Source organism: Sus scrofa, chromosome 1, assembly GCF_000003025.6.
Source record: "Sus scrofa isolate TJ Tabasco breed Duroc chromosome 1, Sscrofa11.1, whole genome shotgun sequence".
Lineage (NCBI taxonomy): Eukaryota > Metazoa > Chordata > Mammalia > Artiodactyla > Suidae > Sus > Sus scrofa.
The window spans coordinates 221,066,683-221,082,757 of record NC_010443.5 but is presented as its reverse complement, the minus strand read 5'-3'; the positions used below and the strand labels follow the sequence as shown (position 1 = coordinate 221,082,757).

Here is a 16,075-nt window from a genome sequence, read left to right as displayed (position 1 = left end):
CCCTTTTCATAATTGTCATTTTGAGCCGCAGTGTTCTTGTTCCAGTTACACTGTCCTATTGCTGTCCATTTTTGAGACTGCTTCAGTTCCATTCAGAGTCTCCACCTGTCCTCAGTGGCAGAAAAAGTTTTCAGTACTAAATTTTTTGAAAGAGTCAGGTGACATTCATGACAAAGTCTAAGGAGCAAGGTTGATAATCAAGCTGACTAATATCCTGTGGAGTTGGGAAGAGAGTGTGATGGATAAGTGCCAAGATTCTCCCCGTGTCTTGTATGAGCACCTCCTCAAGCTCTAAAAATGTCATCTCAAGGAAGAAAGTGGGAAGAACAATTGCTTTAAACCCAATATTACATGAAATTCTGAAACATAACTTTCTACCTAAAATGGATTTGAGCAAAGAACCCTTGCAATAAGCATATACATCCCTTAGACCCTTTGAAAGGGACCTCGCTCACTTATGCCTGTGAGTTCTTATTTATTAAACAATAGTGTCCTCATTCTAAATCACTAATTGCAGGACCTGGAACATAAGCTAGAGAGCTGAATTCTTAGCTTTAAATGTAGCTCTTTCCCTCATCAGTGTATGACCTCAGCAAATTCTCAATCTCCCAGTCCCTCAGTTTCCTATCTGTAAAATGGGAAGAGAGAATTTTAGTACTTCACAGAGTTCTTGTGAGGTTGAATTAAGTGGTTTTAAAAGTGCCTTGAAGGTGACATAATTTTGCCAATTCCAAGATGCACATTTTAACACTTCTGAAGTGAGAATGTATCGTACAATGTAATTTTAAGAAGCACTTTATTGCTATTTAATTAACATCTTTTTTAAAATCAGTGATACCTAAAATAACAGTGCATCTTAGAGTAGGTGACATTTTAGATTTCAATAACTAATAGCAGTTGAGTGCTCTATAAACACTGGCTATCACCAACATTGTCATCCCATCCGTATTGTCACCATTATTATCTTGGTTCCAATCAAGGCAGAGGCTTTTGATTGCTTGGCAGTGATGGCCTAGAGTGCACGTCAGATTTTAGTTTCAGTTATTTGTTTTCATCAATGTGTTCTGAGAAAAGACCCAATGAGCTCTTTTTCATAGCTGTTTTGTATTAAGCTGATGTATCTATGGGATTAATTCATGCAGTGTCTATATTATTCTCTGCACTATATTTGGGAGCTGCTAAAATGTTCTTCCATGCAGATCAGTCTCTTGAAATAGACAAGAAGATAAATTCTTATTTTCTCTATTAATGTATTTTCCGAAATCCTTTCAAAGAAGTGCTTTTTCTTAGCAAGCAAAACTAAGCCACCATTGTACACTTAAGATTTACTAGTTTGCAATCTTCTCTGACAGGGAAAAGAAGCAGTTTATTGATTTGCAATAGAGAATGGATCACCACCAGACCTTTTCTGTTTTATACAATGCAATGACATAAGAATCTGCATATCATCAAGAAGACTGAGTCCTCACAGTTTGAGGCCACCTGTCAGGCATGAACAATAACTGGGAAAAATCGATACACAATATAAAACTGTTGTTTTTGCACAGATACTGCCAGAATCCACACCCAGTGACAGGCATGTCTTGGTATTTTACCAGTGATATGCCTGTGCTTCCTAATTTTAGGCTTCCTCCTCATTTTGATTTTATTATTCAGTTTGGGGGAGGGTAGGAGATACCAATTTGGATCTCAGGTAAAGATCTTCTGCCAAGTAAAAGAGGTTCAACAATAGATGAGGACCTTGGACTGCAGTTTATGAAGCTTGACTAGGAAGATTCTGGGCACATCTCCATCCAAATACCTTGACACATACTTCATTCACCCATAACACAAGCAGCTTGTTTCTTCTTGTCTTCTGTTTGCCCTCAGGGGTTTAAATGACGGTATTTACAAGCCATTATGAAGCAAGAATACAAACATATAGTGCTAGATGGGGGCCAGTAAACAGTTTTTGCTTAGGTTTTATTGTTGTTGGATTTTAAACGTATAATTAGTTAAATAATTCTAGAAGCTGGGCTTCTTTCTTTTGCCCCCTCGTCACCTCTCTCCTTCTTCTTCAGTTTTCCCAGTCCCCAGCTTTTTTTCTTAACAAAGTTACATCTGTCAGACATAACGCTCACTATATCCCTAAAGCCTGCCTTTTGATTCGGCTAGCTCTTTCTAAGTTCAGTGCTATGGACCTGAAACAGTGTCTGTTTCCAACAAAATGTCAGGTGATTGCCACGGAGTCAGAGAAATTAGAGCCATCCCGTCCTCCTGGTATGCTGCCAAACAGAAACTGGGGACCAGTAGGGAGCTGGGAGGCCTTCTGAGGGAGGTTGAGAATCAGGTCTCTGTGGGTAAGCTGAGCAGTAGTCACTGTAGCTGGAAAAGCCATGCAAAGGAGCACGCCTTTCAGAAGCAGCCTGTGGAAAACCGGTCCTTTAGAATCTGCACTGAGCTGCAGTAGTTAGCTTTGAACCATAGTGCAAACCCGTTCAAACACTGAAGAAAATTTCCCTCGCTAAGCAGCAAGAAATTCTTACTCTGTTGTGATCAAAGCAATCAGCCGGTTCCTCTTCCTTCCTTTTTTATTTGCTTATATTTCTGACTTATAATCTCCATGACCGTGGCCTGATAGTTTCCTTTTACAGAGAATTTTTAAAATATTTTTTCTTTCTCCAGTGCGTTTTAAAGCAAATAAAACCAAAGTTGACAGGAAATATATAATGTTTCTTTTTCTAATAATTATTATTATGAAAGTAATGAAGGAGCTAAAAACATCCATAACTGCATCACTGAAGGACAACCACAATGAACATTTTGGTGTATTTAGTTCTCATTTTTTGACCAGATGTGTAAATATGTACATACATATTTTTAACAAGGTTAGGTTATGGCAGAATACAATTTTTGTATTAATGTACTTTGAGAATTTTACTGTATTATTAAAAGCTTTTAAATCATGTCAATGGCAGCATTAGAATCCAGGGTAAATGGATATGTTACTATGTTAGCATCTTCCTCTTGGTGGGAACTCATGTGGTTTTCTGAATTAACACTATTTCTCATCTTGGAATTTGTTAAGCTCTATTTCTTTGGATTTTGTTGGTGTAGAGTGAGAATTTAGACACATTGGAAAAATGGAATATTTCTGTCTGTACTATTGTTTGCTTTCCTTGTCAGCATTTTTCAAAAGGCATTTTGAAGAAGCAAAGTTTGGAGCAGTGGGGTTTTTTTGCCTTTTTTCTTGTTTTTTTACTTTAAATTTTGTGATGGTGGAATGTCATCTTGTAGTAATCTCAGTTAATTTTTAATTAGAGAATCAATATAAAGTAAGAAATATGTTACCTAATGAAACCCCTAATCTTTCAAAACCATATGTCATGCTATGTCATTTGAAGTTTGTCCAACAGAAAAATGGGAGATAGTGAAGATTTTTTTTAAAGAAAGGGACTGTTTGGGAATTCCTGTTGTGGTTCAGTGGTGATAAACCTGACTAGTGTCCAGGAGGACTCTGGTTTGATCCCTGGCTCCACTCAGTGAGTTAAGCATCTGACATTGCCATCAGCTGTGATGGAGGTCACAGATAGAGCTCGGATCTGGCTGCTGTGGCCTAGGCCAGCAGCTACAGCTTCAATTCAGCCCCTAGCCTGAGAATTTCCTTATACTGCATGTGCAGCCCTAAAAAGATAAATAAATACATAAATTAAATAAAATAAAAGAGGGGGCTGTCTGGATCAGATTTATGTTTTAAGACTGTTCAGTGAAAAACTTGAGATATTGCAAAATAATTCACATGAAGTCAGTCTTTTAAAAAATATGAACAGGAGTTCTGTCTTGGCTCAGGGGTAATGAACCTGACTAGGATCCATAAGGATTCAGGTTTGATCCCTGGCCTCACTCAGTGGGTTAAAGATCCGGTGTTGCCGTGAGCTGTGGTGTAGGTCCCAAACACAGCTCAGATCCTGTATTGCTGTGGCTGTGGTGTAGGACAGCAGCTGTAGCTCCAATTCAACCCCTAGCCTGAGAACTTGCATATGCCGCAGTTGCAGCCCTAAAAAGCAAAAAAAATTTTTAATTAAAAAATAAAAAACATGAACATTTGGTGCAACAACTGCTTTGAAATTGTAGTTGAGTAAATGAAACTTTTGAACCAATATCTGGAAAGAAGGATAAATTTAAAAACTCAGAATACTTTATGAAATGCTACAGACTGATACACATTTGTCTTTGAAGGCCACCTTCCTTAACAAGTCACGTTTCTGGAGCAGTTCTGTTCCCATAGGAGTATTGTTCCTGGAGCCCTGCTTTCAACGCCTGTCCACAGGTGTACCATCTGGGGGCATGTCCCTCTCTTAACACCAAGTGGCCAGGTCCAAGGTAGTCACCCCCTAAATCCACAGGCTGTCTCCCCCCACTTCCAATTTGCTCTCTCTGTTAGCAGTCGTTTTTGTAAACAGAGGCCTAAGATTTAATGTTGTACATATTTTTAAATGACCCATTTTGATGGGGCTCTCTTTATTGTTTCAGGTTGAATGCGTTTGGGAACTTGATGCATAAAATTTGCATGACTCCTCACTCCTTTCTGGATCTGTCATTGGATTCAAGCCAACATGGCTCACACCACAAAGGTTAACGGCTGTGCCTCAGGTAACTCCATGCTCTGGAATGTGTGTGTGTATGTGTCTATCTGTTTGTCTTTGCTCAAAGTCATTTGTTTCTTTTTTAATAATGGATAAATAATAGCAAGTTGCCTCTAGATAACCAGGATTTCAAAGCATTTTTCTGTCCATTGAAGTTTTGTTTTAATCTCTTAGAAAATTTGCTTTAATCTTTAGAGTCCTCTTTTTTGTTGTTGTTGTTTTTAATCTTCATAGTCTTTATGTACAAAAATCAGTTAGGTAAATTATTACCTAAGTCAATTTTATTGGAGTGTTAAAAGATAAATGTAAAATCCTGAATGCTTATGCAGATGTAATATATACTCCTCTTGCACTTCTTTATGAGGGATTGAACCATGAGAAAGGAAATGAGTTTGAATGCTTAAAATCAATTCCTGGTATCCACTCCCAAGCAGCTTTTAACTTTGCTCAACAGTGGGAAAGAGAGGGAAGAGAAGGTATATTCACTAAAGTAACTTTCTCAGAGAAAAGAATATGCAACAAGCCATATTGTGAATCATAAAGACGTATTTTTTTTTTTTTTTTTTTGCCGCACCTGTACCATGTAGATGTTCCTAGGACAGAGGTTGAACCTACACTGCAGTTGCAACCTGTGCTGCAGCTGCAGCAACACTGGATTCTTTTTTTTATTATTATTACTCAATTTATTACATTTATAGTTGTACAATGATCATCACAATCCAATTTTATAGGATTTCCATCCCACACCCCCAGCACATCCTCCCACCCCCCCAAACTGTCTCCTTTGGAACAATAAGTTTTTCAAAGTCTGTGAGTTAGTATCTGTTCTGCAAAGAAGTTCATTGTGTCCTTTTTTCAGATTCCACATGTCAGTGAAAGCATTTGATGTTGGTGTCTCATTGTCTGACTGATTTCACTCAGCATGATAATTTCTAGGTCCATCCATGTTGCTAAAAATGCCGGTATTTCTTTCCTTTTAATGGTGGAGTAATATTCCATTGTGTATATGTACCACATCTTCTTGATCCACTCCTCTGTCAATGGGCATTTAGGTTGTTTCCATGTCTTGGCTATTGCAAATAGTGCTGCAGTGAACATCGGAGTACATGTGTCTTTGTGAGTCATGGTTTTCTCTGGATAGATGTCCAGACGTGGGATTGCTGGATCCAATGGTAGTTCTATTTTTAGTTTTCTGAGGAATCGCCATACTGTTTTCCACAGTGGTTGCACCAACAGTGTACTAGGGTTCCTTTTTCTCCACACCCTCTCAGCACTTATTGTTTGTAGACTTTTTGATGATGGCCATTTGGCTGGTGTAAGGTGGTACCTCAGAGTGGTTTTGATTTGCATTTCTCTAATAAGGAGTGACGCTGAACATCTTTTCATGTGTTTTTTGGCCATCTGTATGTCCTCTTTGGAGAATTGTCTGTTGAGATCTTTTGCCCATTTTTTTGATGGGGTTGTTTGTTTTTTTGGTATTGAGCTGCAGAAGGTGTTTATAAATTTTGGTGATTAGTCCCTTGTCAGTCGATTCATTTGCAAATATTTTCTCCCATTCTGTGGGTTGTCTTTTCGTTTTGTTTAGGGTTTCCTTTGCTGTGCAGAAACTTTTAAGTTTAGTTAAATCCCATTTGTTTATTTTTGTTACTGTCATTACTCTAAGAGGTGGATCTGAGAAGATGTTGCTGTCGTTTATGTTGGAGACTGTTTGGCCTATGTTTTCCTCTAAGAGTCTTATGTCTAGGTCTTTAATCCATTTGAGTTTATTTTTGTGTATGGTGTTAGGGAGTGTTCTAATGTCATTCTTTTCCATGTGGCTGTCCAGTTTTCCCAGCACCACTTATTGAACAGGCTGTCTTTTCTCCATTGTATATTCTTGCCTCTTTTGTCATAGATTAGTTGGCTATAGGTGCGTGGGTTTAATTCTGTGATTTCTCTCCTGTTCCGCTGATCTATATATCTGTCTTTGTGCCAGTACCATACGGTTTTGATGACTGTTTCTTTGTAGTATAGTCTGAAGTCCAGGAGCCTGATTCCTCCAGCTCCATTTTTCTTTTTAAGGATGTCTCTTTGGCTATTCTGGGTCTTTTGTGCTTCCAAACAAACTTTAAAATATTTTGTTTGAATTCTGTCAAAAATGTCCTTGGTAATGATAGGGATTGCATTGAATCTGTAGATTGCCTTGGGTAGTATAGTCATTTTGATAAGATTGATTCTTCTAATCCAAGAGCATGTTATGTCTTTCCATCTATTTGTGTTATCTTTGATTTCTTTCATCGGTGTCTTATAATTTTCTGAGTACAGGTCTTTTGTTTCTTTAGTAGGTTTACTCCTAAGTATTTCATTGTTTTGGATGCAGTGGTAAATGAGATTGCTTCCCTAACTTCTCTTTCTCATCTTTCATTGTTAGTATATAGAAATGCAGTCCATTTTTGTATATTAACTTTGTATCCTGCGACTTTGCCAAATTCATTGATGAGCTCTTACAGTTTTCTGGTAGAGTCTTTAGGATTCTCTAGGTATAGTGTCATGTCATCTGCAAATAGTGATAGTTTTACTACTTCCTTTCCAATTTGGATTCTTAACCCCCTATTTCACATGGGAACTTCCAAGACTTGTATTCTAATTCCTACTTTGGTTATGTTAGAGACCTATATAGTATGCATATCTATTCTAATATTGCTTATTAAGATTTTGGAGACACTTGTAGAACAAATGCAGAGAAAATCTGAGACAGTATATGATAGGAAATGACAACCTGTCCAAAACTGTACTCCAAGTGTTCATTACTCTTTTGAGTTACCTGCTGAATAGGATGTTTGTAAGCAGTAATTGTGTGTGGGAATTCTCATGGAGCCCTTGATTCCAAAGTCCTTGCTCTGCTGGCTCTGAGCACTGGATAATGGAGAGAATGTGGGATTGAAGTCAGGAGACCTGAATTAGAGTCCCAGCTCCAGCACTAACCATGAATTATGGGTCAGGACTATTCTTCCATGTGTAAAATATCAGTAAATACACCCACCTGCAGGATTAGAACCAATGAGAGCACCAGAAACATGCATACATGTGCTGCGTAAACTGTATAACAACAGCAGCTGAAAACAAACCTCTGTCGTGGGCTCACCCATCCATGCATGACTTTTTCCATTTTCAGCAATCCCAGCTGCAGACATCATCTCTAGCAAGATGCTATAGCCTCCCTCAGACCAAACCAGATAAACCCAGTAGTTTATTCTGGGACAACTGACCTTACTTACTCTCTTCCTTCTTTTTCCTGTCCTTTCTCCTGTTCAGCTTCTCTGGACATTTATATATTCTGCTCAGGTCTGCTGTCAGGAATAGAATATGAATGACAGTATCTGACATTTAATGAACACTTACTATTACCAAGATGCCTTCCTGCATCGTCATACTTAGTCATCACAGTAATCCTATGAAAGTATCATACGATTATCACCACCACTTTCATCCCTATATGATGGCTCACTAACTTTCCTCAGTGAAGGAGGAAGTCAGGATTATTACTTGCTTGTAATATTTGATAATATCAAATATTTGATAAGGGGAGAGACTGAAACATGGAGAAATTTCTTGAGTGTTGTGGCAGGTTTCAATCTCCTCTGATGCTATGATCTCCCTTCCCTTTCCTGCCCTCAATTCCTACCCACACCCACAGGAAGGGGGCTTGAAGTCCTTGGTGCCTTGGAACCCTTCCGTGGCTCTGCAAGGGTTTAGATACCCCAAGTGCCCCTCATTCCTTTTCCAACTTGACTTCTCCTCAAGTATCATCTTTCTCTTTGTTCCTAAAGTCTGATGATACAGTTAGAACCTTTCTTCCTCACCTGGTGTCTTGCCTAACAGGTCTGAGCACGGAGTCTGAAAGCAAAAGAAAAGCCCTCTGATTTGTGACTTCTGGGGTGTCAGAGTATGAATTGTTATTGCAGACAGGTGTCTGGACCAGGAAAAGGAAGGTTTTTGTTTACTCTAGTCACCGTGACCTCTGTAAGTCTGTAAGTAAATCTGATTAGAGGCTCAGTCATGTAGAATTACTTTAATTTTATATATACATATATGTGTATAAATACATGTGTATATATACAGACATAAATATATACATTATATAATATATATACATATGTAAGATACTTATTAGAGAAAATTTTGTAATATAGAAGTTTAGTATTTTCCAAAAAATAAAGAATTACTGGTACTCCAACCACCCAAAAATAAGTGTTTTGCTAATTTTCCATATATAGCCTTTAAATTTTATATATTTCATGTGGTTGAAATTATACAAATATTCATTTTATATATTTTTTTGTCATTCTGTATTATAAAACAAATAGTTGCCCATTGTTTAAAACAAAAAAGCCAATCTCAGTGCAAAAGTGTGCAAGTTATAAATATACTTTTTGAAATGTAATTAACAGGAAGCATTTACAGGCACGGCTTAAGATGGGATAAAGAAGGCTTTATGGCAGCTAACGAAGGCTAATTACTGATCTTTCCCATGAGAAAAAGCTACATTATTTGGATAGTTTAGCAACTAAAGTTTTAAATGTGGAGTAAATTATATGGGTTTTTTTAATTTTCCAAAAATAAAGTATAATGTTAAATATGCTTTTTTAAACTATACTTCCCCTAGATGTATTATGCCCAAAAGGGGTCTCCCTACCCTCCCTCACTCCCTGAAAAATCACTGCTTTGGGCTCCATTGAACCTGAAAAGCAATCATACCTGATGGTAGAGTCAGGGCCCTGGCACAAGAAACATTTTTCATGGTTTTAGGAATAAGCAGATGCCAAAGAAAATAGGCAAGAAAAGCACCGCCTAATTAAACTGTGCTCTTGGCTGCAAAACATATCTGAAGACTAATCACCACATATTCACATCCCTGTTTAGAATTTAAACTGGGTAAAGGAGCATTCGCAAGTCCTTTTACACTCCGACTTCCCCATTAAGTCCTTCAGCTAGCTTGGGTAAAAGGTACTGATTTTAAAATAAGAACAGTTAGTTAATGCTGTAATTTGTAAAATTTGTTACTATACATTTCAGACATACAAAATATATAAAGGTTATAGTATAAGCACCCATGTACATGCCATCTAAGCTTAAGAAATAAACTTTACTAGTACAGGGCAGATATTACTGAGCACCTGCAACATGCCAAGCACGTTGGGAATAGAGCAGTGAACAACACAGACAAAAATCCCTGCTTTCAAGGATCTTACATTCTAGTGAAGTCAAAGTCTTGTGAACAGAGTATCTAGATAAAATAGAGGTCATTCTTATACCATAAAAGTATTCTTTGTTTATTTGAAATTCAAGTTTAATTGGATGTCCCCTATTTTTATTTGCTAAATCTGGCAGCCTTCCCTTTGAACTCCTTCCAGATTGAATCTTCCTTCTTTTTGCCCATCCCCTCATTATCCATTGTTTGTCACCGTTTTATCTTTTTCACAGATCCTTCATCCTGCTTCTGTTAACTCGTCCAGTTTTGTTTTCATTAATTTAAAACATTTTATTATGGTCTTACTAAATAAGAGTGCCCTAATGTCATTTGTTAATGTAGCAAGCATCATAAATTGCTCATAACTCACTGTTCTCTTTTTTTTTATATAGCTATGTAGGAAATAAATTGGGGTCACTGGTTAGGAAAATTGCTGTATTTCTGCAGAATTTAGGGATAGGGATAGTTTGCTTTTTCCCAAGTTTCTGCATCATGTTGTAAACTGGGTGCACTGATTGATACCTCTGTAAACACTAATTAATGTTGTGAAACTTTAATTAGAGCTTAGAGTTTCTTTAGAAGCCAAATTAACAAGTGGTTATATGTCAGATGGAGATAATAATACCTGTCCTACCTTCTTCACAGGATTGTTGTGAAGAAAATATAAAACAATAACTGTAAAAATGCTTTTTAAGACTGAAAGTGCTGGTCAGATATCAGGGGAAATCACCATCCTTCTTGTTCTGCTGTCTCTATCATGACCTAATAAACACCTGCTCAGGTGTTTTGTGCCAGGCTCTGTTGGATGCTGTGATGTTGGGAAAAGAATTGAATTACTGCCTCGTGTCTGACAGTTAAATGAAATAGATATATGAGCATTAGGGAGTGACTTTTTATGCTTGCCATCACTATTTTATTTCTAATACTTGCCTTTGCAGTTCATTGTAGTTTTTCCCTCTCTGGCTATTCTTTTTCATAGCCTAAATATACATATATTTTTCCAGACAAATACATCTTTACTCATTTAATATACTTATTGAACTACATTAAATATTTGGCTGTCATTTTAAATTCATATAATAACTTTCATAAAATCTTGTTACCCTTGTCAGTTATTTGGCTACAGGTTTTGTCTCCATGCTGATCTTAAATGAGGTACAAAGGCCACTGATAAGACCTGGTCAATCAGACAGAGCCAAAGACTCGTGGCAAGCAGGTAGAAGGCTGCAGTGCAGTGCAGCCCACTCTCTGTTGTGTAAATATTTTTTCTGGGCAGGAGCATTTCTCAAACAGAACTCTGAGCCCACTGCGGTTAGCCTGACAGCAGGAATTACGTGCTGTTTGTCAAGTACAAGACCAGTTTGCACTGACTGGTCTGGCTGGAGCCAGCCTGGTGTTTTCTGAGACCATCTGCAAAGAGGGTCACGGAGCATGGCAGAGGTGGTATGTTCATGATGGTGAGTCTTAGACCTGACCTCTGCATTTGCATTACTGCAAAGGCAGAGGGTGAGCTGATTAGAAACTGGGGCTGCTTTAATTCATGGTACCCGCTGTGACCTTCCAGGGTCTCCTGATGCATTCTGCAAGAGGATTAAATGTGTGTTCCTATTTGTGCTTTGCATTTTCCCATAAGTGCTGTGTTAGTTGGCTAACATAAAAATGTAGGTAAGAGCTAGCAAGGGTCTTTTTGAATTTCTCCTGTTCAACCTCCCTTCCTTACTTGCGGATGGCAGAATACAACTTGCCATCAAGGCTAAGCCTGAGGTCGAATATTGAGTCTTTTTCCTTTGTTCAAGGCATTCTGTTGCCATTAAAATTCAGAAATGTTGTAATTAAACAGATCAAGAAGAAAGTAAATATTTCAGAAAACTGCATAAGACCCAAAAGTAGAATGATTACAAATAACATGACCATCTCAACAGGGTTATTTTTTTTTCTTGGTGTGAATTGTTTCACAGAGCCAAATTAACAAATATATTCTAATTCCATGTATGTGTGTGTGTGTGTATACATATTTATGAATATATAATGTATTTTTAGTATATCATGCAGTTTTATCCTATTATTTGATGTGTTTAATAACTAGATTTAATTAGATTATGCATTTCAACTTTAAATGAAGCTGGTTTATTGAAGGCTAATTTCACACTGAAGTTTATAAATGAAATAGTTTATTTTCTTGCAGTGATGGTGTTTGAGAAGATATTTTTTAAGTAAGAAATATTTACATTTGAATTTCATAACTGTTAAAATGCCAAGACCACCCACAAACAGGAGACCCTGGGTTTTGGAGTCTTGCTTGTCTGGTTAATCAGAACCCCAGAATTCATCCAGCCCCCAAGAGGTTCTGAAGAGTGGCTCCCTTGTCAGGGCTTGCCTGTTTTACAAACTTTCAAGGCTTTGGTTTTAACCTGTAGCCAGCTTCGCCTTGTAAGCTTTTTGCTTCAAACCCTGAGCAAGTCCTAATGGGTTAAGCATCAGATTTCAGACAGGCGATTAGCTCTCTAGCTAAGCCCGGGAAGGATGACTTGTCTCCCAAGGAGTACCAGCCTACTTGGGTGGAGGGAGGATAGAATCCGGGTTCCCGCGTGTCCCGGATGCTGGGCAAAAATACCCTTCACTTGTCCATTTCTGCCCAAATACTCTGTGGGTGCCAACAAAAAAGAAAAAGCACAAAATAAAAACTGAACAGGAAGATTTGCTATGTTAGGGACTTAAACTGTTGCCATCCTTCTGAGACTGCATGGTGAGGCAAAGGACTATAACAGCCCTTCCTGCAAGGGTCTGAACAGTCTGTGCCCTGCTCAGCCGCAGACTTCCATCGTGAGTATTGGCATTTGTTTCTGATTATGCACTTCCCCTCTTTCTGGAAAAACTTTGGGTGGGCTAATAGAGCCCATTAGCTTCCTTCTTCCTGTGTCCCGGATAATTCCTGTTCATCTCCTCTGTGTAATTTCTGAGAAAAGTTTGAATGGGCTTGGAGGAAAATGAGTGACTAAAACTCACAGTCTCTGCTTTGGGAACCTTTTCTATAAAAGGCTGTTTGATTTGATCTGGCATGGAAAATAATTACCATAGTTCTCAAACTCACAAAGATAATACATCCTTGCTCTTTTCTGGCAACATATTTAAAAATGGCCTTGAGTGGATTTTTCTAAAAGTCTGAAAACCTCAAAGAAAGTCCAACCAGGAAATCAGACTTGATAAGATTCATTCAAACAGTTGTAGAAGTTCTAAGTCAAAAAATAATAATGATAATAAAATAATGATTCTCTCTTTCCTGTCTTGGCTGCCCTGTTAGATATTTCTGGAGTGTGCTGTAACTGATTTACTCATTTCCATATACTTTTGGAAAAGTATGTTCATGTTTTAGGATAAGCCTGGTTCCGCTTTTGGGCTGAAGTTCATTGTGAAGTCTGAAAACAAGAGAAGTGTTTAAAATATGCAGCCCATGTGTATATATAGCATTAGTGATCTCAGCTGGTAGTTCCATATGGACAAGTGATCTCACAACTTAAAAATAAGCATGTAGCTATTTTAAGGAATTTTTTTACAGTGACCAGATTTCTAATTCTAGTAGGTCTTAGAGAAAGCCATAGCTGAAAATTCAGATTAAATAATAGTCTATAACATTCACCAGGCCTTTCTACGTGACAGAATGAATAGCCAAACTATCGACATGAGAGAGAACTGGGCCAAGAGGCACATTGTTGTATTCATGGGATTTGTTTTTAGCCTGAAAGTTAAATCTTTGTACTCTTACTTTGTCTCGTTTGTGACAAGCCAGATTTCATGACTCGTCCATGACATTTCTCTCAGCGGGATCAGAGGTTGTGGACATGGCTACATTCTACCATATAAACCTTTATTTAAAGGACCGGTACTAGAGTAATAGTTTATGGAAGCAATTTGCTATTAATTGTCACAAGTACCAAGTTTATCTTGGCTCCTTTTTTGTGATTTTAATGATTTGGCACAGTTCTTTCTTGGAGGCATCTTTTGCATTTTGGACATGATCTTTGTTAGATAGACTCAAGTGAAAGGCATGGGATTTTCTGAATTTAGTCTCAATATTTAGCTTAGTTGATGAATTCCATCAGCTTTGCAAATAATTTTGTGAAAACATTGATTCAGCTTATCCTGCCTAATTTCCTTTCCCTTCCCACTTTGTGAGTAGCCTTTTTCTTGAACCAGCTGTTAGGCCAAGGCATTTCAAGTGTTTCTGTTCAGCAAGCACATTTAAGAATCTCCTACAAGACGAGGGGAGAATAGTTCCAGATTAGAAATAGAAAAGATGGAGGGAGTTCTCGTTGTGGTGCAGTGGAAACCAACTAGTAACCATGAGGTTGCAGGTTCGATACCTGGTCTCGATCAGTGGTTAAGGATCCATCATTGCTGTGAGCTGCAGAGTAGGTTGCAGATGCTGCTTGAATTCTGTATTGCTGTGGTTGTGGTGTAGGCCGGCAGCTGTAGCTCTGATTTGACCCCTAGCCTGGGAACCTCCGTGTGCCATGAGTATGGACCTAAGAAGAAGGAAAAAAAAAAAAAAAGAAATAGAAAAGATGGAGAGAGAGATGATATTTCTAATAATTCATAAGCTCAACTGTGTAATAGCTTTAAAACATTCGTCATGTACATCATTTCCTACTTTCTTCTAACTAAAAAAAAAAAAAAAAAAAAAAAAGAACAGAAAAAAGTTCACTCTTCCTCTGTTCCCAGTATTCCCCCTCATCTAAGTCACTATACCCATCAAGGGATGGCTGGTTTATTACCTTTTCCATAGTATTTCACATTGATGGACTGGCTTGCTTTATTCAAAGCAGGAGATGTTTTCTGAGGCAGCCCATTTGGCATGTTCCCTCCAACTGGGAGGACAAAAACTTATTTTTCTTCCCATGTCCTGGCAGAGGAGGCAGAAGTACCTGCTGGCTTAATGCTGCAAGTCCCCTAGCTAGTACTCCACCTCTTCAGGTGGTGAGTCAGCCCGATGATGTACTGATTTTTATAGCACAGCAGGGTGGAGACCTGGAAGTCTGGAGGCCAGAAGGGGAGGGAGGGAATGGTTTGCATGTTAAACCATTCTAACAATGCAGCTTACAGGAAAAAATTGCAAAACACTGAAGCCCTTTGCCACCCAATTTTTCCATTAGCACCACGCTTTACACGGCTTTCAGATCTGCCGCGGGGACAGCTGTTTGGCGGTGTGAGGGGAAATGGTCAAATCATAGCAGAAGCTGTGTGGTTGGTTACCTGTCAGCCTGTCCTGTAAGGAATCCCAGCAGACCCCGAGCTTTGCCTTCTACACGCCCATGCGTCTCACACACACATCCAAGGACCTGTGGATTTTCTGAAGGGGGTGCTGGGACGTTATGTGGGCTCTAGAAAACAGCTGATGAAACTAATACCTCCTCAAGATACCAGTTTTAAATGAAGAACCCTAAGACAGGAAAGCTTCCAGAAAGGTAAAGGGGGTTTAGAGCTGGGGGCTTTTCTTCCGGGGCATTTTCATTTGGTTTTCTCTCCTCTGGACACTTTGATGATTAAAAAAAAAAAAAAAAAAGTAGGCTTTCCAAATAGTGGTGAATTTAAATCAGGGTGTGGCTTTCAGACTATCAGAAGGAACCATACAAAATTCGGGAATAATGCAATTCAGTGAGTTCATTCATTCAGTACCTCACTTTTAAAGGGCAAAATAAAAATTTATTTGGTAGCAGGGCAGCTGTTTCCCTTCTTTATGTAAGGACTAAACCTGAGGTTCTGTTGAATTTGGTCTGTTTTTGCCTTATTGTCATTACTTGGTAATTTTTGTTTTGCTGAGGAAGGCTGGCCAGATTAAAGATCATTGAGCTTTCTGTACTTTTGTTATGTTTTCTGTCTCTCCAAACATTTTAGCTTTCACTAACTTTAATCTCTATTTTCTGCTTTTTACTCTGAGCTTTTGTTTTTGGCCTTATTTTGACAGAAATCACAATCTATTTCTATTTTTTCAGTTGTGATGCTTGCTAAAATCATAGTTGGCCTTGCCAGCCCTCCGTGGCTCCAGGTAGTAAGAGATCAGCTCTGTCCCAAGAGTTGTGAAAGAATTGGGGGGCTTCTCCACCACCCCAGCTCCTGCTCCCTAGTTCTACCCGCCCCATCCCCTCTTAGTGGCTCTGCCCAAAGTACTGTTCTCTTGACCTGATGTCTTTCCCATATCTGTTTATATGAGCCCTTCTTATGC

At 38.4% G+C, this 16,075-nt stretch overlaps 1 protein-coding gene across 18 annotated transcripts in view; it reads left to right on the top strand.

Moving 5' to 3' along the window:
• The window catches only part of KANK1 (KN motif and ankyrin repeat domains 1), a 203,834-nt gene that overhangs the window by 136,118 nt on the left and 51,641 nt on the right, over positions 1-16,075 (top strand). For 14 of the 18 annotated variants that reach the window (XM_021064459.1, XM_021064463.1, XM_021064415.1 and 11 more), the window contains one exon: positions 4,513-4,632. In XM_021064459.1, coding sequence (XP_020920118.1) covers positions 4,596-4,632 — 37 coding nt within the window. In that variant the 5' untranslated portion in view covers positions 4,513-4,595. Of the gene's footprint in view, positions 1-4,512; positions 4,633-8,795; positions 11,313-14,544; positions 15,318-16,075 lie in introns of those variants that run through there. The other 4 variants (XM_021064500.1, XM_021064523.1, XM_021064546.1 and 1 more) reach the window with 4 other exon arrangements.